This window comes from Triturus cristatus, chromosome 5_2 (genome assembly GCF_964204655.1).
Source record: "Triturus cristatus chromosome 5_2, aTriCri1.1, whole genome shotgun sequence".
Taxonomy (NCBI): Eukaryota; Metazoa; Chordata; class Amphibia; order Caudata; family Salamandridae; genus Triturus; species Triturus cristatus.
This window is the reverse complement of record NC_140588.1, coordinates 387979421-388004811: the sequence shown is the minus strand read 5'-3', so window position 1 is coordinate 388004811 and position 25391 is coordinate 387979421. Positions and strand designations below refer to the sequence as shown.

The window sequence follows — 25391 nt, the reverse complement described above, 5'->3', positions numbered from 1 at the left end:
GTTTTGAAAAGCACACACTGGTATTGAAGCCTCTAGTACTAATGGAACTGCTTTGTGGGTTGATGTGCTCCTTGTGAAAGGGCGGAATGCGGACACATTGAAGTCAGCCAATGGCTGAAGTGGGCTGACCAAAGGCCCCAGGCACTACTGGGCAGAAATAAAATGCGAATGACAAATAGATTACGAGGACTGGCTGAAAGTACCCGCAAGTAAAAAGGCGTTAAATCAAAAAGGGTTGGCTAATGCTAGACCTAGAGTGGAAATGTGAAAGACTGCGTGGGAGTGATGGACAAAAGGGTCGTGGGGGGAGGAGCTTGGTAGAAGCAGACTATTTTAGATGTCTAGACGTTCCTCAGGAGCATACATGAACTTCTAAAAGAATCAAGTACAATTACAAAATGTACAAAAGGTACTCTATCTGCCAAACGAGAAGCAAAACACCACAGAGATAAGTAGTAGAAATAAAGTTATTAGAACTCTGTTAAACATTTTACCACTCCATTTGACCTGCGTGAACTTCCAAAGCGAATTCTAGCGGTAGTAACGCTGGAGTTTATTTCACAGTAAAATCAGATACGCAGCTGGCAAAGCTATACAACTTCCTTATTCTGTAGGACTAATCTACAAGTATACACACAGCCTGGCATTTAGCCACTACAAGTTTGCTTTTCCTGATACATACGCGATATCTTATATCCAGTCTAAGTGAAGCCATCTGTACAGCTTTATGCTTGATCCTGATCCGATGCAATCAAAATGAGGTCAGTCAACAACGAGGGCTACTGGACCACAATAAACCACTTCTTGCAAAAGTAGGCACTATGACTATCAAACAGTATGAGATAATCGAATATAGATGGTATCTGACTAACAATGTGACCACTTCTACACAAAAAGCGTTACAACAAACAAATGGACGGAATGCTGACAATGCATACATTCTCCCCCAGTCAAGAGATCTGGGTTAAATCCATCGTTCTTTTGCCCACTACGCCACCCCAGTTTAGACATGGCCATATGCAAATCAGTCTTGACCCTGTGCCTCATGGGAACAGTCCAGCCCGAACTGCCAAGCCATGTCTTCCATGGACCGGAATCAAGCATCCTAGGACCGGTTTCTGGCTATCAGCCGTCATCAGCCAGGATAGCTTGACTCCAGTGGCGTAGTGAGCACAGGTCCCACGTCTGGGAATACCCATCCCACTTAGGGCGAAAAGCGTTACAACAAACAAATGATGGACGGAATGCTGACAATGCAGACATTCTCCCCCAGTCAAGAGATCTGGGTTAAATCCATCGTTCTTTTGCCCACTACACCACCCCAGTTAAGACATGGCCATATGCAAATCAGTCTTGACCCTGTGCCTCATGGGAACAGTCCAGCCCGAACTGCCAAGCCATGTTGTCCCTGGACCGGAATCAAGCATCCTAGGACCGGTTTCTGGCTATCAGCCGTCATCAGCCAGGATAGCTTGACTCCAGTGGCGTAGTGAGCACGGGTCCCACGTCTGGGAATACCCATCCCACTTAGGGCGAAAAGCGTTACAACAAACAAATGATGGACGGAATGCTGACAATGCAGACATTCTCCCCCAGTCAAGAGATCTGCCACTGGAGTCAAGCTATCCTGGCTGATGACGGCTGATAGCCAGAAACCGGTCCTAGGATGCTTGATTCCGGTCCAGGGAAGACATGGCTTGGCAGTTCGGGCTGGACTGTTCCCATGAGGCACAGGGTCAAGACTGATTTGCATATGGCCATGTCTAAACTGGGGTGGCGTAGTGGGCAAAAGAACGATGGATTTAACCCAGATCTCTTGACTGGGGGAGAATGTCTGCATTGTCAGCATTCCGTCCATCATTTGTTTGTTGTAACACTTCTACACAAAAGGCACTGCTTCAAGTTGCTCACAAACGGTGTCTTTCACAAGCAGCAACTGCAATACTTCAGAGGTCTGGCCTTTCAACAGTTTAGTGCTCTGTTGAAAGGCGGAGTAATGCTTTTATAATTTCATACATAATGGTGCACCAACACAGCAAGTTTCATGTCGTCTCGAGTTGAAGCCCCGAGGGAAACGGCCCTATTGAGAGTAATACCGAGGCTGGGGCAATCGGAACCTCCTAATCCGAGGAGCCAACTAAGCCTTGATTAGGAATGCCCCAGCGGGGGTGATGTTATTTATCACACCTGGTAAATTCTGAACCCCAGGGTATAGCTTTGATCAGGAGAGATTCATTGTAATTATTTTGAGTACTTGGGGCAAATAATATGGCTTTTTGTGCTCACCAAAACAAAACCTGCATGTTGCAAGGACACTACTTTTCCCCCAAATTAAATTCCATAGGTTTGACATGCTGAAATTTAACAAAGTGTGCATACTTTATGGATAAGCTCTGCACAACTTGAAATGCCAACCCCCTGCGCATGAGTCTGAAAAATCCAGCCATTTCATAATTAGGGTTGCATTAAAAGGTGAGGACTATTCCGATGTTCCCTGAATAAACGGATAGCATGCTTTCTGAATAAACAAATGTAAACCGTAATATATTTGCCTCCCAAAAAATGTATGGCAATTGAACTTGACAACCATTCCTCCTTACGGCCTTGACACCAGGCCACCCCTTCCAGAAACTTTGCAAATTGCCCGTAAATGCCCTTCACAGTGGCCCAGCACACAGATCGCTCGTCTCCATATTGACTCTATTTTGCCTTCAATTTTCCTCCTAGTTATAGTTCTCCAAGCAGGAATCGCACCAGAGGTCTCTCTCTCCTTCCTAGGAACATTCACGCAACAAGCCTCCTCTGTGGAGGCTCATAATTGGTACTCTCTGAACTACCCTGCACCTCAACAACCAAGCGTTTACCCTCATATGCTTTCTAGATCAATAACGCCCGGAACCGAGAGCTCCATCTCATGCCTAGAACATCAGTGTCCCGGCCCCCCTGGTTCTCAGATCCACTCTAACATAAGACCACGGCTTTAGTCATCACGCACAACATCGAAACATTGCCATATGGTCTCACTACAAAGCCACAGAAAGCACATCCTATAGAGTAGCACACTAGCCATCCACAAAGCACATTAGCAGCTCATGAGGAGTATGAAGACCCATTATGTAAGGAGAATTCTTCCTACTTCTCATACATATCTAAAGAGTTATATAAATACACATGCAATTACAACACTAAATTCACGGATGCAGCTATACCTCAAATTCTGAGGCAAACGCCACAAAAATATTTTTTAAAAAAAATCTAAATAGCTACTGGTTTTAAACGCCAAGCGACTGCAGCTTATTAGGGAAAATAACATGTTTACTGAGATAAAGGCCATTTCTGTTGAGTCTAGGTGCGCGGCTTTGAGACGGGAGCAAGGACAGGAAATTGAAATAGACCATTTCCCTTGAGAACGCTTCAAAGCCGGGAAGCATTCTCAAGTGCGTCGGTATTCCACATTCAGACACCTCCTTCTGTAAACAACTGCTAATAAAAGGCTGTACATCCTGCTGTTTCATGCCAATAGCCCTGTGATACACAGTTTACCAAGTGTAAACAGCTAGTGGCCTTTCTCCACTCTAGATGCCGAATCAAGATGTTTCCTTGGTTTGCACATGTCATGACCCAAACACATTTGTCATTTCCAATTTCTCGGCAGACGTGCGGCTTTTTATTTGTTGTAAGCAACGCAATTTGAGAAATAAAGCCCGATTTTACCAAAATGTGGACTGCTGCAAAAAACGTTTATTCCTGCAAAACGTTTGATAACGGACGTAATCCACGTTGGTAATTATTCTTGAGAATAAAATTAAGCAACAAGAGCCAATGACTTAGCCCACCGTAGGAAGGCTAATGCGAGGGTTGTTGTGTCAAATGTGCCTTTTTTCATACATGAAGAGTAATTTTCATAAGACTCCATGAAATACATTTTGCGGATGCCGAGCACACTCTTTGGCTGTGTTCGATACTTCAGCGTGCATCAAGATCTGGGCAAGGAGGGACCAGGACACGTCTCTCTTGGAAAAATGTGGCTCCCACATCTCTGCGTCTGATTGGCTGAACACTGCCTACCCAAAGACTTCGCCCTTTGGAGAAGTTAGGAAATAAGAGTATCCTGGGTCGGTGTGGCCACACTGGGGGCCCGATTTAGATGTTGGCGGAAGGGTTACTCCATCCCAACGGTGAGGATATCCCATTTGCGAAATATAAATCCCATATGCTATAATGGGCTTTATATTTCGGCAAACGGGTTTATCCGTCACTGTTGTGACAGCAGCGGTGGCTCGTCCACTAAGGCAAAAAAGCGTCGCCATCCTACCGCCCCCCCCCCCCACTAGCCTAAAAAATTGTAAAGTAAAAGCGATAACATAACAGGTTTATTATCGTTTTATTTTACAACTTCTAAGTGCTGAGTCTTGGGGGCGAGGCCATTGCAGGAGCAATCACGGAAGGGGGACCGGGGGGGGGGGGGGGGGGAGCTATCTGGGTGCATGTCGGTTTGGCCTGCCGTCTTAGGACAGCCAAACCGACATGCGCACAGGCTCCCAGGGTATACATATAGGTCGCTCAGGCCAATCCTGACGCTGTTCTCATTCATGAAAGCAGCATCAGGATTGGCCGTAGGGGAGTCTGGGAACCTGTGCTGCAGTCAGGGACAGAAGAGCAGCGATTGGCAGTTAAGTTCTTTTTTCCCCCCCTTCTTTTTATGTATATTTGTCATTGTCCTCCTGCCCGACACTCTGCACCGACACCAGCTGCTGCTGTGTGAGAGTAACCCATCTGCCAATATCTAAACCAGGCCCTGCATCTACAAGGGTTTAGGCAAATAATCAGCCACCCTGATGGGGCTCTACAACACAGAGGGGATAGCTATGAACAGGACAGCAGGACAGATGCGGGGAGTGCAAGAGCCGTTTGAACCAGGCTCTCCTCGCAGCTATGGTACAGAGCACATGCACACCTCTAGAAAGTTAGTGTTACTTTGTGAACTGTAATCCATAAAGGAACAGAACTGATGATCCAAGCAAACAATATAGCTGCCTTTAGTATCATTTTATCTGGGGAGAAGAATTCTGAGATCTTGGTGATTTCACAAAAAACCTAGGCCAGTGGACTGGATGTGACACATGGCACACGTTTGTCATATTTCATCTTTTGTCCTTTGCTTCAAACTTACTACAAATGTTATTCACCAATGGCCACCTATACATTTTTAGGTCTCGTGAGCCAAAGGCTCGAAGAGACATTTTATATCTGGGCTTTTCAAAGTGCTGCCGTGGACTAAAGCTACAGTGCACGTGAACGTGCACGCGCGCAGCGCCATGTGTCTTTCCTCCGTAGCGATCGTAATCACGATCACTTTCACTTTCGCGGGCTCCTCTGTTGCTGGCATTCCCCCCTCCCTTCTCGCCCAGCCCTTCTTGTTTCATGTGCCCTGACAAATGCCGTCGGGAAGACTTATACGCCACATACCCTTCTATATTCTTAGTATTACTGGCCCTAGGGGCCGCTCGCATCCCGTCCCGGCTGCACTCTTATTATGCAGATTAACCGCGGCTTTAATGCGCCCCCACCCGGTCCATTACTGTTATGGAAATCCCGGCCCGTGCTCATCTTGTGATAACGCCATCGTCCTCGGGGACACCGTCGACCGCTCCGACCCATCCTGCAGCGCGTTATCTGGCCACCCTCCCATGAGACCGGGACACAATCTTTTGCTTCCTGGCGATCTCTTCCGATCCACCGCGTTGACTCGAGGTGCCTCTGTTGCAAGCCTGCTGCCTGCAGCCTCGTCGGCCCTTACAGCCCCGGGACATGGCTTGATAGCGCCAAACACCACCGTTCTGGCTCCAGGTGCTAGTGCCGTCCTGCCTATGTTCATCGCCTCCTCGCCAGCGTCCCTGCTTCTTTTCCAGCGCGTCAACTTCTTTCTCGTTCATTCTCCTCCCCCGTGGATGTTGGATTTACAGTGCCACAAAACTGGTAGCAAGTGGGCTATAAAAATCAGGTTCTTGCAAACTTCAATTCTGTTGTAAGAATAGGATTTACACACGGGCTCCAGTGTACATTGTGGTAGTTTTGTTAGGTAAAATATGGTATTCAAGGAAAACGAAAGCCCTTTGAAGTATTTTAAACAACCAGGCATAAGTGTGCCGCGCTTTATGTACGAGTTGCAGCTTCAGAGCTGCATCTCACTGTGCTTTTCCATCACCAGCGGCACATCACAGCAGTCTGCGAGCCCCCACAGTAACAATGTTGTTCCTGCTTACAATTCACATGCTTTACTTGATCTTGCATTCCCTATAAGTGTTTGCTTCTTCCAGGATGTTACTTTTTTTTCCAAGCAGTATATTACACTTATCTCCCCTCCTCATAACCTAATTTCCATTGACTCGTTCTCCAGCACCGAGAGGTCATACCAATGGCAACAGGCTATGCAAATATGATCACTCCACTTCAAATAAAAAAGTACAAAAACATTTTAAACGCCAACAGCTCTAACTTTAAGAAATGCGAGACCTATTTCATTGCAAATGCTTGTATACATAAGCGGTCAGTCAGGAAAGTGGGGCGGGGTGGGCTGCAGCCTCGTGCATTCTGTGGAAGGCAAGGGATGTAGTGCATTGTACTGCAGCATTTGTATAGTGCCCCTATGTGGCTTGCCTACATCTCGCTCTCAGCTGCCTCCAGGAATGCAAATATTGAGATATTAATCTCAGACAATATTGCCGCATTATCCTTTCCGAAACGTTTGTGTTGAGGCTCAGTTAATTAAGTCTGCAATTTAAACAGGTATTGCCTGATTGATTTTAAAACATCAGCAGTTTTTAAAATTCGCTGTACCCCATATATGCGACCTAAAAGCGTCCCATGGAGTACCGCAGTGTTCCACAGACCCTACATTCAACTCAAAATAATCCACAATTGTCATTCGAATTTCTTTAGTGAAAACCACATACTATAGTGCCTGATGGAGAAAGAGAGGCACTATGACAACAGTTCCTTAAGAGAGTGGGCAGCTCCAGCACCACTGGGGAGTAACTTAATAGTGAGTTATTATAAGAGTCTTGTATAGCGCTCAGCTACCCGCACAGGGTTTCTTGGCGCTTTGGCAACAGGTCGGGTCTGGCAATTACAACGGAATCAGACCATCCACACTGCTGCACGCCGCACACTACTGCACGCCGCACACTGCTGCACGCCGCACACTGCTGCATGCCGCTGCACGCCACACACTGCTGCACGCCTCACACTGCTGCACGCCTCACACTGCCGCACAAAACATTGCTGCACGCCACACACTGATGCAACCGGCACACTGCTGCACGCCACACACTGCTGCATTACTCACTGCTGCACGAAACTGCTGCACGCAGCACACTGCTGCACGCCGCTGCACGCCACAGTGCTGCATGCCTCACACTGCTACACGAAACACTGCTGCACGCAGCACACTGCTGCACGCCGCACACTGCTGCACGTCACAGTGCTGCATGCCACACACTGCTACATGCCGCACACTGCTGCACGCCACACACTGCTACATGCCGCACACTGCTACACGCCGCACACTGCTTTTATGCGAGTTTATGCTACTGACATTGTAAATGACAATGCCTTTTATTTGTTTTAAAACCAAAACATAAATAAAAGGCATTGTAATTTTACAATGCCAATAGCTCAAACTCTTATAAATGCGAGACCTATTGCATTGCAAATGCTTGTTAATATAGTTGCAGCTAAAAGTAATTGAAACTAATTTTATTCCGGTCTTTTTCTCCTATACATTATTTAAAGGGTGCTCCTATTTGGAATAAAGGGATGAACCAGCATGTGCTTGCAGTACATGCTTGTGTAACCCCATTCATATTAACAAGCACTGGCAAAGCCAACAGGTCATGCAAATGCGAAACCTTCTGGCTTTTCCAATTTATTTTACCCATGTTGTACAGCGGCGTGACTGTGCAGCATGACCACATGTTAAAAGTAGAAAAAAGTGCTGTGGTGGGTTATATCGCTTTTGCCCCCCCCCCCCCCACCCTTATGGCAATGGGATTGGCCAACATATGGGAGGGTGGTAGCGGGATAGTAAATAAAATGCTATGAAGGCACTGGCCGCATAACAGTGCTTTTCGATGGCAAGGAGCAACACAAACAACAGGAGGGTAGAAACAACAGACAACTGGTTGTGGCTGGAAGAAAAGAGGCAACAGATGGGGTGGGTGGGTAAGAAGCAACAGTGACAAGGGTGGGTGTGTAAGAAGCAGCAAGGACAATAGGTGGGGGTAGAGGGGGAAGTAATAAGGAGGAGGGGCGGGGGGGGGGGGGGGGGGGGGGAGAGAGTAAGCAGCAACATGAACGGTAAGAATAAAATAATACCTGAATCACAGTGAGCAGTGGATGGACATGGAAAGACACTAATCAAAAACAATCAGTACTTAGTCCATGCCCTAAAAGATAGAACAGAAAGTGACACTGGCGAGTGTTATGTTAAATGGATTTCTTGAGCGCACATATGCCCGAAGGTGTCTTGGCGCTACCTCAACTGAAACCTAGTAGCTTCCAGCCAAGGAACAAAGTAATGATTAAAGAGAAAAGTTTCATGAGTTTTCCTGAAGATGGTTTTTAAATAGAGAGGTAGGGCATTCCACATTTTGGAGGCACTTGACAAAGCTTCTTCCACCCAAGGAGGCCAACTCTTGAGATGGAGGCATTTTTTGCAGTCGAGGACCTTCTGGTTCTCTGAAAGGAGTGCCCCTTGAATTTCTTCTTCAGGTAGTCCGGTCCTGTACCATGTGAAGACTTAAATGTGATGGAAAGGAGCTTTAAAGGAGGACTGACAGACAGCTATGTAAGTGGTGGTGAAACAGATTGGAATTTTGAAATGCCCAATAGCAATCGAGCAGCAGCATTCTGAAGACTGTGCAGTTCATTCATGCTGTTGCATAGTCATGTATGAATCATTGCAGTAGTCAATATTTGAAAGGATAATGGTTGTCACTGCTGTTTTTTGAATCTCAGATGGTATAAAAGACAGAACTTTCTTTCAAAGTGCTGGCCCATTAAGAGAATGGTAAGCTATTGGGGTATGGTGGCGGTGGTGGTGGGGGGGGGGGGGGGGGAGAAGTGTCTCATAGCCCTCACAGTAAACAATACGTCTGGCAGTGGCCCTCGTAACTGTCGCCAGTGTGCCAATCATTTTGCAGTTTAGTCACCTCCCACAGTAACCCATTCAATGCTAATTCAAGACAAAACCAAAAAGGTCCAATATTGGAAATGCGATGGTTCATCTTTTTTCATTTTTTGTTGTTATTGGAACCATATGCCACAAATAATAAAATATGTTACCACCTACACATGGTGGCAACATACGAGCAATAAAAAAATCTAAAAGTAAAAAAAATATATATGTATAGTTTCATAGAATAGTATGGCGGCTTCCTAAAAAGGTTTAGAAACCCTTTTAGTTTTAAAGCAATCACAAGATACCATCACACACAAAAAAGAGGTACTACTGACTTAAATACTGTAACCTGAGCACAGGTTACTTTACAGAGGCTGAGATTTAAAGAGACACTATATACAGAATGACTGGTAAAATAAATTAAAAACTGGGATAACAAAGTTAAGGGGGAAAAAAAGCATTGGCAAAGTAAAGTATTGGCCTACTGACCCCAGCACTGAAGCACACTTTTTAGGCTGATGGGCTCATGTGATCAGGAAAAAAGCCACCTCTCACACTACAAGAGCCAGTGGCTGTTGTGTGCTGATCAACTGTGCCATGCTGCGGTGGGCAGAAGCAAAATGTGAATGACAAAAGAACAAACAAATGGATGAAGATAGTTAGTTTATAATTGAGACCGAGAGCAGCAGCTAAAGCAGTCTCTAAGCAAGACTTAACTCATGTCCTGACATATCCCCGATTGTTTCACTTGGTAATAATACCCATGAATTGCTGGAAAGCATAATAGATATATGGTTCATACTCCAATTAAGACCTACTTGATAATGTATACTATACTTAACAGGAGTTTACCTGGTGTTTCTGGTAAACACATCTGCGCAGCCTATGCCAGCAGATACAGACCTTTCAAAATGTTAACTGGGGGCAATTTCACATTAAAAAAGCATTGGCAATTGCAATCATTTCTACTTCTGTATTTAAGTAAACAAAAACGCTTGTGCGCTAGTTTAACAAAGAGAAGAGGTAGCACATGGTAAAAACAGGGGGTCCTTGTTTATCAAACATAGGAAATATTGCCCTGGCAGTGCAGAGGTCACTGGTCTTTAAACTCTGTATGAGGAAGAACACACTCAGTCACCAGTCCCATCACTGTTTCCTCTGCCGAGACGTTTAAGCTTTGTGAACATCTTGTCACTAATCAAAAGCGAAAATGATTAGTAGCACCAGGGGCAGTCCATAATTTGAGCTGGTGGTTGCAGAAGGAGCGGCCCACAATTTTGGTGACGCGCACTTTTTCCTCATTAGACTTTGACCCAGCGCAAGAGAGAAAAGACCAAATGGGGCGAAATGAAGAGGAAGAGAATAACGAAAAATCACTGAAAGGGGAGAAATGAGGGATGAAACGGAACCAGAATGGGTGCAGTAAAGGGACATGGAGTATGTTGTGATGGAAGAATGAGGCATGAGGTGGAATCAAGACTGAATCATTGGTATTCAGCAAGTCTGACATTCATCAGCATTGGCTGCGGGCACTTTTACATACTAAGCACTGAACAGGGGCATATTCCGTTGCACACACTGAACATACAACAGCAAATGTTCGCCCTCTACCACAAAACAGTTACATGAGCTCTCCTCTGATAGACAGATGCCAAATGGGCATCAGTACAGAAAGTTTCCGTTGTGCACAGAATGTGTAGCATGAACGTATTAAATACCAGCTGCCCTCGCAAACAAAAGAAACAGATCGTAGGAGTGTGTGTGTGTGTTGGGGGAGCTGTCAAAGACAACCTGGAGCAGGTAGCCAGACACTCACAGAACACAATCACTGCACTTGAAGCAGTCAAATGCAGCTGGTACAATGCGAGATTGGGGGAGGGTCTACCAGCAAGAGGGTGAACTTCCGCAAAGGAAGGCCTGACTTAGTTTGCCTCACTTAAAATTGACCAACGCAACAGGATGCACTTCGAATGCATGGAGAAAACGTAAATAGCCTAGTAACTGAGTAACTGTATTCCTCAAGCTTGAATCCTGCAATACCACTCCAGAAACAATGGACAAAGCGAAAAAATGCATTCACAACCTGTTACATTTATGTTTTTACGAGTCACTGCTTTATTTCCATTTGTCACCAAAACGTTGGTTGAATTCGTTCCGAGTTACAAAATTCTTTGGGGTTGGGCAATATATTAAGATCTCCTGTGGTAAATGTATAAACGTGTAATAAATACTCTTGTTGACTGCGGTAACATAGCTCAGTTAGCTACACGGCAATAGCTAAGTGCAGATATCGAAACTCCCTTAAACATCCCACACCTTAGATATCAATGTCATACCAAGCCAGGGCAACTTTTTCGCTCAGTGTCCCTTTTTACAAATCGCGATAGCCACCCACGACCAGTTCAAAAGTACCATATTTGCTTCACTGCATGCTTTATTGTTTCTATGGCACTTGTCTACGACATTGTGAGTGTATAAACGCCCTCTCTTAAATGTTACTGTTCAATAAAAATTCAGAACTGTACAAGGCATGTTTTGAGAAAACTACTAGGTTTCTGAAATCATCGCCTGGGGAAAAGTTCTCAAATCTCACTGCAGCACACTGGATCTTAAGATCCTTGCAAAAGGTGGATGTGAGGGGTGTGTGCAGTACTGAAAGAGTGAAAAGTATTTGGCTTGCATTGAGGGATATTTTAGCAGAAAAAGTTGAAATAAGGTTGAGAAATATCTAAGTCAGGCGAAAAATGAAGTCTCTTCCGGCTTAACAGGGAACACTGTGACGTGGAGGTGTGCGCGTGGACTTGGACCAAAGTATACATCATAGCGAGGGTCTAGGGAGCCTTTTCGACGCTCACTCAGACCCCGGCCCCCCTTTGGCCTGAAGAGGAAGTGACTGTGGTGCCGCCACGTCAGCAGCTAATGCCCGAGCAAACACCGCAGGGGTGTAGCTCCTGGCTTAACTAACACTACACCCAGGTTCGCCTATGAACCCTTCAATCAGCTTTACAATTAGTCTTCTAGTATTCCAAGTACTTAAAGACAACTAGAAATCAACGTAATTTGGTTGAAATAGATGGTGGGGACTCTTATTCTTACTTCACAACATTGTAATTCGGTTAAAATTCTGCGAGCGACTTTGAAAGACGTTAAAGGGAATCCAAGTACTTTGCAGTCACCAACCCTGCGTGGGAGTTTTTTTTAATTTTTTTTTTTTTTTTTTTAAAGGAAGGATGTTATTCTTCGCATAAAAGTATCTGTTCATATTTACCAGGGCGCGAAGAACATGATGAAATGCGGCGCCTCGGTAATGGCGTGAGTGAACATCTCGGCGTTGTAGAGGTGTTTTCCGTGGGGGTCCTCTTCCTCCTCCTTAGCCAGGTCGGAGTCATCGGGCTCCCCGCGGGCTGGCAGCAGCGCCGGGCAGAGGCAGAGCAGGAGCAGCAAGCACCCACGGGGGAGAGACATGGCAGCCGGTGGTGAGGGCCGAGGACAGAGAGACCAGCAGAGGAGGAGAGCGACAGGGAGGCAGTCAGCTGAGCAGGCAAGGGGCGGCTGACAGCGGGCCTGTCTGCTCTCTCTCCTGGGCCTGGCCGGTACTGGTGCTCCTCGTGCAGTCAGCGGCGCTTCATTTTACTGCAGCTGCCGCAAAGCGCCGTCCTGGATTGGAGCCAGGGGGAGGCGGAGCCTGCGCCGACGTGTATCTAGAGTAAGCGCACACACACCAGGAGCTCTCACACTCTGCTCTCCGACCACTGTAGCCTCTCCTACATGTATGCAATTGAAAATGCCTCTCCTACATGTTTGCAATTGAAAAGGGACATTTTGTTGACATTGTTTTTTAAGGTACGCCAGTAATTGCGTACACCTACCGCTGAGAAGGGTGATTTAAGTTTGAAAAAGAAAGTGTTCTTTAGAAGAGTTCAGGGGCATATTAACAAGCCAGGCGATACAATTATCGCCGCTTTAGCGGCAGGAAACTGCCGCTAAAACGGCGATAATGGCCTTGATAATATGCTCTATGGTATTCCAATTGAAGCCCATGTTAGATGTCCTTCACATCTAACATGGGTTTCAATTGGAATTCCATAGAGCATATTATCAAGCCCATTATCGTCGTTTTAGCGGCAGTTTTCTGCCACTAAAGCGGCGATAATTTTATCGCCTGGCTTGTTAATATGCCCCATAGTTAGTAATTAGGGAATGTGGCGTAACAAGCAACGCTGCATACTTTGGGTACTGGGAAACAGGATTCTGTAAAGTTGCTCAATAATCACACGAGGCACGTGTTGGGCTATCGCTATATTTATTTAGCATTCAATTTAACATGTACCGAGGAGCGTCGGCCGGCACTCCCGCTCTGGCTGCCCGGCGCGCTAATCTGCGCGCGCACCCCAGCGCCAGCACGGCCGCCTGCGTCACGTCAGCGTGACGCTATGACAACTAGACCGCTACATATCTCCCCCTTTTACCAAACCAAAAATCAGGCACTTACAGTTCGCAGGTTAGTTCAAAGTCTTGGAACCTGGAAGGCCTTACAACTTGTCTCCCACTCCTGGTCACCTTACCAATGTTCCCTCGAGCCCCTTGGCTCTGCGTTTCCTCGATTTCTGTTCCTCCACTCATCGCTTCTTCGCTGTTCATATAGCCTCTCGGCCTGTCCATCTCTACCACTGGGGCCTCACCCCTTAACACACCTTCTTGCTCTTCGCCTGTACCTGCTTCTTCCCTTTGTTCACTTCCGCCTTCCTTGTTCTCTTCATCCCCGTCTTCCGTGTCCTCACCTTCCGGATCCCACTGTTCCCATCTCAATATCTTGTTGCACCGGGCCATGCGGTCCTGCGACCACACGTTTCCATCACTGAGCAGGGCAGCTCGATCATAAACTTCCTTAACCTGCATCGGCTTGCTGTACTTGCTGTCTCCCTTTCTTTGTAGGGTCGCCAGCTTTACTCTCACCCATTCTCCTCTCTCCAAATGAGTGTCCTTCACGTTCCTCCTCTTGTTGTAGTTGTTGGTGTAGGTGGCTTGTGCTCTCTCCAGATTCGCTCTCACTACCGCCGGGGACCATTCGCTGGTCACCACCTTCTCCTTCCAGATTCTGTTGTCGTGCGTGAAGGGTTCACGTCCTCTCAAAATTTGAAACGGGCTATACCCCGTGCTTGTGGGCGTTATTCTGTAGGCCCATACCATGTTCTCCAACGCTTTCTTCCAGTCTTTATTACAGGTGATGGCCGCTTGTATGGCCCCCATCACCACTCTGTTAAATCGTTCCGCCAGACCGTTGCCTGCCGGATGGTATATGGCCGTGTGCTTTACAGAGATGCCATTTCTTCCCATGAATTGTTTCCATCTTTCCGACGTGAACTGTGGTCCATTGTCACTTAAGATGGACTTGGGAATTCCTTCTCGGGTGAATGTTTCCGATAGAAACTCCAGGATGTTCTCCGTGTCCATGGATTCGCTCACCTTTATTTCTGGCCATTTAGAATAACGGTCGATGAGGACACACACGTATTTCTGTATGCTCTGGTCATCCAGCACCGGTCCTAGAATATCTATTGACAACTCTTCCCACGGGTTTGAGGGAGTGTCGAATTTCCCAAGAGCTGGACGTAGTGGTCTCAGTGTTTTGTCGGCCCCTTGACATTGGGGGCACTCCCTGACATGCCTCTCTGCTCTTACATCCATACCTGGCCACCAGTAGTTCTGTTTCGATCTGGCCTTGAGTTTCCCAATGCCAAGGTGGCCTTCGTGCAATAAGTCCAGCAGCTTGTTGATGAGATTCGTGGGGGGAATTACTCTGTCTCCCCGGTAGATGAATATGCCCTTGTCTCCTACTGTCAGTTCTTCTTTCACTTCATAAAATGGTTTGAGGCTGGGTTTCACCTTTTTCTTATCAGGCCACCCTTGTGTGATGTGCGCTTTTACTTCCATAAGGTCAGAGTCTTCTTCATAGGCTTCCGTCCACTCTTGTATGCTGATTATCTTCTCTTGGTCCTCTATGAGAGCTACCATCTCTCCTTTGTCCGCTGGGTCTTCTTCTCCCGGCTCCATGGCCGCCGCTCGACTCAAGTAGTCCGCCACTCGGTTCTTGTTTCCAGGAATGTACTCCACATCATATCTGAATTCCAACAGTTTTAAGGACATCTTCGATATCCGGGGTGTGGCACTGGCGTGCCCGCTCGATGTTAATACCTTCACTAACGGCTTGTGGTCCGTCTTGAGTAGGAATCGGGTACCCCATAGGAACTGCCGGAATCTCGTCATGGCCCACACTACCGCTAACATCTCCTTCTCGATGACGCTGTACTTGCCTTCTGTCTCCGTCAGTGCTCTGGAGGCGAAGCTGATTGTCTCCGTGTCCCCTCTTCCACGGTCTTGCATGAGTACAGCGCCTAACCCCTTGTCGCTGGCGTCGGTGATGAGTATGGTGGCGCCGTGTGGGTCGTACCCCTTGAGTGGTATGGCTTCTAGGATTCCCTTTTTGATGACTTCGAATTCCACTTGGGCTTCCGGTGTCCACTGGAACACTGTGCTCTCTCTCGTCAACCTCCTCATGTTGTAGGTCTTGGATGCGAAATGTACCACGAATTTGCTATAGTACTCCGCCATCCCCAGGAACGATCTGACCTCCTCCTTGTTCTTGGGGGGCGGTGCTTCCGCGATGGCTTTCACGTTCCCCGCCTTGGGTGTGATCCCCTGTCGCCCAATTTCATGGCCTAAATAGGTTACCGATTGCAGTCCCAACCGACATTTCGACCATTCTGCCGTGAGACCTTTGGCTTCTAGTGTTCGTAGTACCTTTTCTAGTTTCCGGTCATGATCTCTCCTATCTCTCCCCATCACTAGGATGTCGTCCTGGAAGTACTGTACATCTTCGCAGTCTCTGAACAATTTGTGCATCATCTTCTGAAAGACAGCTGCCGCCGAGGCTAGCCCGAACGGCATGCGACAGAATCTGTAGCACCCGAACGGGGTGATGAACGATGTCAGGCTTTTACTGTCCGGGTGTAGAGCTACCTGGTGGTAAGCTGATGTAAGGTCAATGGTGGAGTACCACTGAACTCCTCTGGTTTTTGCCAACATCTCCTCTATCTTGGGAAGGGGAAATTTCTCCACCACAATGTTTTTATTGAGTTCTCTCAGGTCCACACAGAGCCTGACCTTCCCGTTGGGTTTCTTCACGACCACCAAGGGCGCCAGCCATTCGGCACATGTAATGGGTTCTATGATGCCCTTCTTCTCCAGATCTTGGAGTTCTGTCTGGACGGCTTCCCTTACTGCAATGGGCACATTCCTCACTTTATGTGCCACTGGCGTGGCTCCGTCCTTGAGCACTATTTTATGTTGAAATTTCTCCATTTTTCCTACAGTGCCCCCAAACACTTTTGGGTAGTTCTTCTTCCATCTGTCCATGTCCGGCCATTCCTCCTGTTCTGTGAGCAGAATTTGTTCCTTTCCTCCTGGGTCGAGTTTTATGCCTAGGTCGCCCTGGTCTAACCATCCTAGGACAGAGGGTCCTTTTTCGGCCACATACAGTTTACACCACGCGGATCGGCCTCTGAACTCGAACAGTAGCCGTCGGAAACCCAGCATGGGAATGCGATCCCCATTATAGGTAACTGGTCGTATGTCTAGTTTCTCCAGTTCAGGGCCCAACTTGGATTGGAACTGTTCTTCCCACACTGCTCTCTGTATAATGGTAAATGGGGATCCGGTGTCTGCCACTACTGAAATGGTGATGCCGCCCATGGACATCTCTAGGACGGGTTTGGTTGATCTCTCGGCGTCCACGCTCAATACCTGATCGTATATACATAAGACGGTGACCACTTCTTCCTCTGCGGCTTCCTCCAGGTCTTCTGCGCTTTGGTCAACATATTTCACCACTCCTTTCTGTTGTTTCTTCCGACACACCTTCTCGTAGTGACCCATGATACCGCAGTGTAGGCATTTGGCTCGGAACGCCGGGCAACGTCTGTCGTGGGCTTCGTGGGACCAACTCCCACATCTGTAGCACGTTTTCTTGTTCTCACTGTCCGCTTGTTTCCCTTGCCATCTGCTAGTCCCTTTGGCCATGGGTTGTTTGTTTTTCTGGTCCTTGCGGTGATCTCCCTCCTGTATCCTGTTCACCATGGTTGGGGTGACCGCCTCTTTTTTGGTAGCGTCGGCGCACCTCTTCGAGAGTTCTGCCCTCTTCACTATGACCATTACTTCCTTGAGTGTGGTGTCCCCACTCGTCCACAGCTTGTCTTGCACGTTTGCACTGGTGGTGTGCATGATCACCTGGTCTTTTATGAATTCATCTTCCCACAGTGCGTACTTGCACGGGGCTGCTAGCTTTCTCAACGCTGCTACATACTCTTCGATGGATTCCCCCACCCTTTGTTTCCTTTGCTGGAAGTTATATCTATCCACTGAAACGCAGATGGTGGGGCGGTATCGCTCATCTAGGGCCTCCACTGCATGCGCATACACATCGTCGTCTGTGTCTTCTCTCTTCGTTGGTACCAGACTCTTGTATATTCTCAGTCCTTCTGGGCCCAGATTTAGTAGCAGGATGCGTTTTTTTCTCTGAGGAGTGAACTGCTCTTCATTTTCGTCCTCCAGAACCCCTATGAAATTGTCTATGTATTCCTTCCAGTCCTCCCATTTCATCAGTGGGTCTCCGGGTTTCGTTAGGAATTGCACGGGTGCAACCGCATACCCTGCCGGGGTACTCATCTTCACTTCCTTGGCGCTCGTTCCGTCGGTGGCTTTGCTCGGGGGGCTGCCTGGGGTGTTGTTGTTGTTCCCTGTGTGCTTGATTCTCTGGGGGCTCTTGTTACTAGACCCCACTTCCTCCTCCTTGGTAGCCAGCGCAGCGCTCCCTGTACGTGGCTATGTGTGAAGGTGGCGCGTGTGCTCTTGGCCGTTTGTGGATAGCGTCGTCTCAGTGGCCTATATGCAGTTCGTGTGCTGTACTGTGGCACTGCCACGCTCCTCGGTTGCTCCGTACCTCGGATCGTCCGACGTGGTTGACTAGGGCGTTTCCCGTGACTCCACCGCTCCAGGCAGGCCTGTCTGGTGTTCCGTTTTGGGCCTGGTGCCCTGTTTGCGTGTCTTCCTTCGCCTCGTGGGGGCCACGTGGAGTGTTGCCCTCTCCTGTGCTCCCGCGTCGGTCAGGTCTGTATCCCACCCTCGTCGCCACTGTAAAGTTGCTCAATAATCACACGAGGCACGTGTTGGGCTATCGCTATATTTATTTAGCATTCAATTTAACATGTACCGAGGAGCGTCGGCCGGCACTCCCGCTCTGGCTGCCCGGCGCGCTAATCTGCGCGCGCACCCCAGCGCCAGCACGGCCGCCTGCGTCACGTCAGCGTGACGCTATGACAACTAGACCGCTACAGATTCGAGTCTGCGTCTGCTCAACATCATGTGTTTCTAAGCACATCACTTTGTCTCTTGGGCCGGCAGAAAAAGAAAATAAATGTTTCCTTATGCGATGTGACTAGTGCTTGTGACAGCGCTTCAATGCCTTGAGTCCGCACTGTATTAATAGAAAAATGCAAACATACTATATGGTATACTTGGTCCGCGGAATTCTTATATCTGTCTTTTGCAGGGTTACGTTCACACACATATATGTATCACAAATAATTTAGGGCTGCTTTTTTAAAAAAAAGTGTATTTAAACATTTAAACCGTATATTTGCCAACAATCTGTGACCAAAAAAGATTGTAAGTTTTTAATACCTCAAAACACTAATCAGCGGTTGATGACGTTAGTGGAAATCGTTACAACAAACAAATGATGGACGGAATGCTGACAATGCAGACATTCTCCCCCAGTCAAGAGATCTGGGTTAAATCCATCGTTCTTTTGCCCACTACGCCACCGCAGTTCAGACATGGCCATATGCAAATCAGTCTTGACCCTGTGCCTCATGGGAACAGTCCAGCCCGAACTGCCAAGCCATGTCTTCCCTGGACCGAAATCTAGCATCCTAGGACCGGTTTCTGGCTATCAGCCGTCATCAGCCAGGATAGCTTGACTCCAGTGGCGTAGTGAGCACGGGTCCCACGTCTGGGAATACCCATCCCACTTAGGGCGAAAAGCGTTACAACAAACAAATGATGGACGGAATGCTGACAATGCAGACATTCTCCCCCAGTCAAGAGATCTGGGTTAAATCCATCGTTCTTTTGCCCACTACGCCACCGCAGTTCAGACATGGCCATATGCAAATCAGTCTTGACCCTGTGCCTCATGGGAACAGTCCAGCCCGAACTGCCAAGCCATGTCTTCCCTGGACCGGAATCTAGCATCCTAGGACCGGTTTCTGGCTATCAGCCGTCATCAGCCAGGATAGCTTGACTCCAGTGGCGTAGTGAGCACGGGTCCCACGTCTGGGAATACCCATCCCATTTAGGGCGAAAAGCGTTACAACAAACAAATGATGGACGGAATGCTGACAATGCAGACATTCTCCCCCAGACGTGGGACCCGTGCTCACTACGCCACTGAAGTCAAGCTATCCTGGCTGATGACGGCTGATAGCCAGAAACCGGTCCTAGGATGCTAGATTCCGGTCCAGGGAAGACATGGCTTGGCAGTTCGGGCTGGACTGTTCCCATGAGGCACAGGGTCAAGACTGATTTGCATATGGCCATGTCTGAACTGCGGTGGCGTAGTGGGCAAAAGAACAATGGATTTAACCCAGATCTCTTGACTGGGGGAGAATGTCTGCATTGTCAGCATTCCGTCCATCATTTGTTTGTTGTAACGCTTTTCGCCCTAAGTGGGATGGGTATTCCCAGACGTGGGACCCGTGCTCACTACGCCACTGGAGTCAAGCTATCCTGGCTGATGACGGCTGATAGCCAGAAACCGGTCCTAGGATGCTTGATTCCGGTCCAGGGAAGACATGGCTTGGCAGTTCGGGCTGGACTGTTCCCATGAGGCACAGGGTCAAGACTGATTTGCATATGGCCATGTCTGAACTGGGGTGGCGTAGTGGGCAAAAGAACGATGGATTTAACCCAGATCTCTTGACTGGGGGAGAATGTCTGCATTGTCAGCATTCCGTCCATCATTTGTTTGTTGTAACGCTTTTCGCCCTAAATGGGATGGGTATTCCCAGACGTGGGACCCGTGCTCACTACGCCACTGGAGTCAAGCTATCCTGGCTGATGACGGCTGATAGCCAGAAACCGGTCCTAGGATGCTTGATTCCGGTCCAGGGAAGACATGGCTTGGCAGTTCGGGCTGGACTGTTCCCATGAGGCACAGGGTCAAGACTGATTTGCATAAGGCCATGTCTGAACTGGGGTGGCGTAGTGGGCAAAAGAACGATGGATTTAACCCAGATCTCTTGACTGGGGGAGAATGTCTGCATTGTCAGCATTCCGTCCATCATTTGTTTGTTGTAACGCTTTTCGCCCTAAGTGGGATGGGTATTCCCAGACGTGGGACCCGTGCTCACTACGCCACTGGAGTCAAGCTATCCTGGCTGATGACGGCTGATAGCCAGAAACCGGTCCTAGGATGCTTGATTCCGGTCCAGGGAAGACATGGCTTGGCAGTTCGGGCTGGACTGTTCCCATGAGGCACAGGGTCAAGACTGATTTGCATATGGCCATGTCTGAACTGGGGTGGCGTAGTGGGCAAAAGAACGATGGATTTAACCCAGATCTCTTGACTGGGGGAGAATGTCTGCATTGTCAGCATTCCGTCCATCATTTGTTTGTTGTAACGCTTTTCGCCCTAAGTGGGATGGGTATTCCCAGACGTGGGACCCGTGCTCACTACGCCACTGGAGTCAAGCTATCCTGGCTGATGACGGCTGATAGCCAGAAACCGGTCCTAGGATGCTTGATTCCGGTCCAGGGAAGACATGGCTTGGCAGTTCGGGCTGGACTGTTCCCATGAGGCACAAGGTCAAGACTGATTTGCATATGGCCATGTCTGAACTGGGGTGGCGTAGTGGGCAAAAGAACGATGGATTTAACCCAGATCTCTTGACTGGGGGAGAATGTCTGCATTGTCAGCATTCCGTCCATCATTTGTTTGTTGTAACGCTTTTCGCCCTAAGTGGGATGGGTATTCCCAGACGTGCGACCCGTGCTCACTACGCCACTGGAGTCAAGCTATCCTGGCTGATGACGGCTGATAGCCAGAAACCGGTCCTAGGATGCTTGATTCCGGTCCAGGGAAGACATGGCTTGGCAGTTCGGGCTGGACTGTTCCCATGAGGCACAGGGTCAAGACTGATTTGCATATGGCCATGTCTGAACTGGGGTGGCGTAGTGGGCAAAAGAACGATGGATTTAACCCAGATCTCTTGACTGGGGGAGAATGTCTGCATTGTCAGCATCCGTCCATCATTTGTTTGTTGTAACGCTTTTCGCCCTAAGTGGGATGGGTATTCCCAGACGTGGGACCCGTGCTCACTACGCCACTGGAGTCAAGCTATCCTGGCTGATGACGGCTGATAGCCAGAAACCGGTCCTAGGATGCTTGATTCCGGTCCAGGGAAGACATGGCTTGGCAGTTCGGGCTGGACTGTTCCCATGTGGCACAGGGTCAAGACTGATTTGCATATGGCCATGTCTGAACTGGGGTGGCGTAGTGGGCAAAAGAACGATGGATTTAACCCAGATCTCTTGACTGGGGGAGAATGTCTGCATTGTCAGCATTCCGTCCATCATTTGTTTGTTGTAACGCTTTTCGCCCTAAGTGGGATGGGTATTCCCAGACGTGGGACCCGTGCTCACTACGCCACTGGAGTCAAGCTATCCTGGCTGATGACGGCTGATAGCCAGAAACCGGTCCTAGGATGCTTGATTCCGGTCCAGGGAAGACATGGCTTGGCAGTTCGGGCTGGACTGTTCCCATGAGGCACAGGGTCAAGACTGATTTGCATATGGCCATGTCTGAACTGGGGTGGCGTAGTGGGCAAAAGAACGATGGATTTAACCCAGATCTCTTGACTGGGGGAGAATGTCTGCATTGTCAGCATTCCGTCCATCATTTGTTTGTTGTAACGCTTTTCGCCCTAAGTGGGATGGGTATTCCCAGACGTGGGACCCGTGCTCACTACGCCACTGGAGTCAAGCTATCCTGGCTGATGACGGCTGATAGCCAGAAACCGGTCCTAGGATGCTTGATTCCGGTCCAGGGAAGACATGGCTTGGCAGTTCGGGCTGGACTGTTCCCATGAGGCACAGGGTCAAGACTGATTTGCATATGGCCATGTCTGAACTGGGGTGGCGTAGTGGGCAAAAGAACGATGGATTTAACCCAAATCTCTTGACTGGGGGAGAATGTCTGCATTGTCAGCATTCCGTCCATCATTTGTTTGTTGTAACGCTTTTCGCCCTAAGTGGGATGGGTATTCCCAGACGTGGGACCCGTGCTCACTACGCCACTGGAGTCAAGCTATCCTGGCTGATGACGGCTGATAGCCAGAAACCGGTCCTAGGATGCTTGATTCCGGTCCAGGGAAGACATGGCTTGGCAGTTCGGGCTGGACTGTTCCCATGAGGCACAGGGTCAAGACTGATTTGCATATGGCCATGTCTGAACTGGGGTGGCGTAGTGGGCAAAAGAACGATGGATTTAACCCAGATCTCTTGACTGGGGGAGAATGTCTGCATTGTCAGCATTCCGTCCATCATTTGTTTGTTGTAACGCTTTTCGCCCTAAGTGGGATGGGTATTCCCAGACGTGGGACCCGTGCTCACTACGCCACTGGAGTCAAGCTATCCTGGCTGATGACGGCTGATAGCCAGAAACCGGTCCTAGGATGCTTGATTCCGGTTCCAGGGAAGACATGGCTTGGCAGTTCGGGCTGGACTGTTCCCATGAGGCACAGGGTCAAGACTGATTTGCATATGGCCATGTCTGAACTGGGGTGGCGTAGTGGGCAAAAGAACGATGGATTTAACCCAGATCTCTTGACTGGGGGAGAATGTCTGCATTGTCAGCATTCCGTCCATCATTTGTTTGTTGTAACGCTTTTCGCCCTAAGTGGGATGGGTATTCCCAGACGTGGGACCCGTGCTCACTACGCCACTGGAGTCAAGCTATCCTGGCTGATGACGGCTGATAGCCAGAAACCGGTCCTAGGATGCTTGATTCCGGTCCAGGGAAGACATGGCTTGGCAGTTCGGGCTGGACTGTTCCCATGAGGCACAGGGTCAAGACTGATTTGCATATGGCCATGTCTGAACTGGGGTGGCGTAGTGGGCAAAAGAACGATGGATTTAACCCAGATCTCTTGACTGGGGGAGAATGTCTGCATTGTCAGCATTCCGTCCATCATTTTTTTGTTGTGACGTTAGTGGAAATGACATTATAGACTCCTGGAAATGACTATGATGCCTGTCCTATGTGAGATTATGAGATATAAATGACAAAAAATGAATTAGTAAACTATTATCACTATGGCCAGCCTTAACCTTGCAAACACAGGGCCTGTTTCGCAAAAACTTTCTTTAAATTTACAATGTATTTCCCTATTCAAAAAGGTATTTTACGAGTAGTATCCTTACAACTGTGAAGTCTCCCCACTCGTGAGGGAGCTCCACAGATACAAAGATAGGACTGTCCTATACAGGACAGTCCCAGGACAGTCCTATCTTTTTCTGTGCGGAGTCTCAGCTAGAAACGCGGAGACTCTGCAGTCATAAGGATACCTTTGTGAATAGGAAAATATCAAAAACATACATAAAAGTGGAAGTTTACCTTCGTGAACCGGACCCCAGTGTCATAATACAACAAACAGTTTCACCGGAATACATGCAATAAATAGTTCAGGCACGCTAGTTCTTTTCTTTCCTGTTTTTGAACACCCTTCTTGAAATTAGTGATCTGTAAAATAAACAATCGATGCGCTATGGCAAGGGGATCAAAGCACTTCTACCAGTATTCTGGGATGTCTTTCTGACTTACAAGTGCCACTCAGAGTTAGAGACTAAGGTGAAAGAGACCTGGGCTATTGTGTGGTGAATCGTGCATATTTTGTATTAGCAATGTGTGGTTAACATATAATAAATACGAAAGAGTCTGTTGAGAAGTTGTGTTTATTTTAGCATGGATAATGTAGGCCTCAATTTCAAAATGGTTGTTGGAATCCTCTTCAAACAATGGATATAGCCTGCACACCTGCGTATTCTATTGAGTAAAGTTGCTCTGTGGTTAAACAATTTGTATCTATTGTGTGCTACCTTGAAACCTGACCCGCTCCTGTCAGGAAGACTAACTCCAAAATGATGTGTACAAACATTGTCACATACTTCAAGGTGCACTACTCATGCCCATAAGGTGCAATTGAGCTAAACTGGTTTTTTTTAATGATTCTTCATTTCTAATGTATACTATTTATCTCATTTTTTGAATGCACAAAAAATGATCAACAATGATAACAATTATGTAAACCGTTGATCTTCAACATTTCTTGTGTCATATATAATGTTCATTTTACATTCTTCTCATTGAATTGAATTGAGTGTACAATCAAGAAAATAACATAGAGTCTCCAATGCCGTGCTCCCAATGCATTTTGGGAAATACCTTCGTCAGGGGAACTCTACAAATAACAAATAATACATGTATTCAAACATACTGTAAAACAACAAGTTCATGAACAAAATAGGGTATTCCATCACCGTCAAGTTGATGTGATTGATGCAAGCTGTTGGTCAAAAATATTTCAGGGATGTGGAATTCCTATAGCCCGACTCCCAGGACATATTGTTTGGGGTCAAGGGCAACAAGTTTTCATGGGTATTTTGTCCTTAGGACAAGTAGGCCCAACCCCCTACAGCCTAACCCTTTGGCTGACAGTTTGCAGTACCACATTATAGATCAGGAAAGGGCACTGTCTGCAGTTAAGGTAATATTTTTGCCCATATGTTCATGCTATTCAAACATGTATTTAAGGTTAATTAATTGAAAGCCTTTGTTATTAGGGTGAGCGCTCTAAGTAAATGTTGTAAGCTCCGACTGCACTACTGACAGTGGTTCAAGTATAAAAATGTGTGTAAATTTAGCAATATGAGGCTATTTATAATGCTCCCACAATGCTCTCTTATTTGATGCAAATATTTGCTGAAGCTTGAAGGCAATGCTGATGATTCTTTGCTTTCAAAATAAAATGTTCATACAAAAATGAAAGCAGGAAAAAAATGTTTTACTAAACTACTGTAAAAATTCAGGTACCAT

General features: G+C 47.6%; 1 protein-coding gene across 1 annotated transcript in view; it reads right to left on the bottom strand.

Annotated features, from left to right (window-relative positions):
* TXNDC5 (thioredoxin domain containing 5) overlaps nt 1-12925 on the bottom strand; it is a 62382-nt gene extending 49457 nt beyond the window's left edge. Inside the window, exon 1 of the mRNA XM_085607248.1 lies at nt 12450-12925. Within this exon, the coding sequence (XP_085463374.1) occupies nt 12450-12646 (197 nt within the window). The 5' untranslated portion in view covers nt 12647-12925. The remainder of the gene's footprint in view (nt 1-12449) is intronic.
* Between the last annotated feature and the right edge of the window lie 12466 nt (nt 12926-25391).